Here is a 449-nt window from a genome sequence, read left to right as displayed (position 1 = left end):
GGTCTCGTTGCGACCGCGACCGCCGCTTCTTGCGGAGTCCATGGCCCCGCGCCGGGCCATCCATGGCTCTGCCGCGCCGGGCTCTCCGCGCTCGCCGCCCGACCGTCACGGGCTCCGGCCGCGGCCACACAAAAAAATTGACACCAAGCCCTCCTCCCCCTGCACGGCTTCCCTCCGCCCGAGGAGGACGCGGGGGAGACGGCGGCCGAAGAAGGGAGCGAGGGGAAGAAAGAGCAGAAAGAAGAGGGGGAAGGGGCGGAGAGAGGGAGGAGGGACGGGAGCAGGGCGAGCGGCAAAGCGCCCAAGTGTGGTGCTCCCCACAGCACCGAGGTGGAGATTCCGGCAGCGGCGCCGAGCAAAGTAATGGCTGAATACACAGGTCTCCTTCGGAGAAAAAAAATAACTCCCGAGCAGGCAATAAATCAGAATAGCGGAATGCTTTGATCAGG

The 449-nt window shown here is 64.8% G+C and overlaps 1 protein-coding gene across 2 annotated transcripts in view; it reads right to left on the bottom strand.

Moving 5' to 3' along the window:
* Window positions 1-64, bottom strand: part of AUTS2 (activator of transcription and developmental regulator AUTS2) — a 1,348,477-nt gene extending 1,348,413 nt beyond the window's left edge. For both annotated transcript variants that reach the window (XM_023735302.1, XM_023735301.1), the window contains exon 1: window positions 2-64. In XM_023735302.1, coding sequence (XP_023591070.1) covers window positions 2-64 — 63 coding nt within the window. The remainder of the gene's footprint in view (window position 1) is intronic.
* Between the last annotated feature and the right edge of the window lie 385 nt (window positions 65-449).

The sequence above is a fragment of the Trichechus manatus genome, unplaced genomic scaffold, assembly GCF_000243295.1.
Source record: "Trichechus manatus latirostris isolate Lorelei unplaced genomic scaffold, TriManLat1.0 scaffold00077, whole genome shotgun sequence".
Lineage (NCBI taxonomy): Eukaryota > Metazoa > Chordata > Mammalia > Sirenia > Trichechidae > Trichechus > Trichechus manatus.
This window is presented reverse-complemented; position numbering and strand designations above follow the sequence as displayed.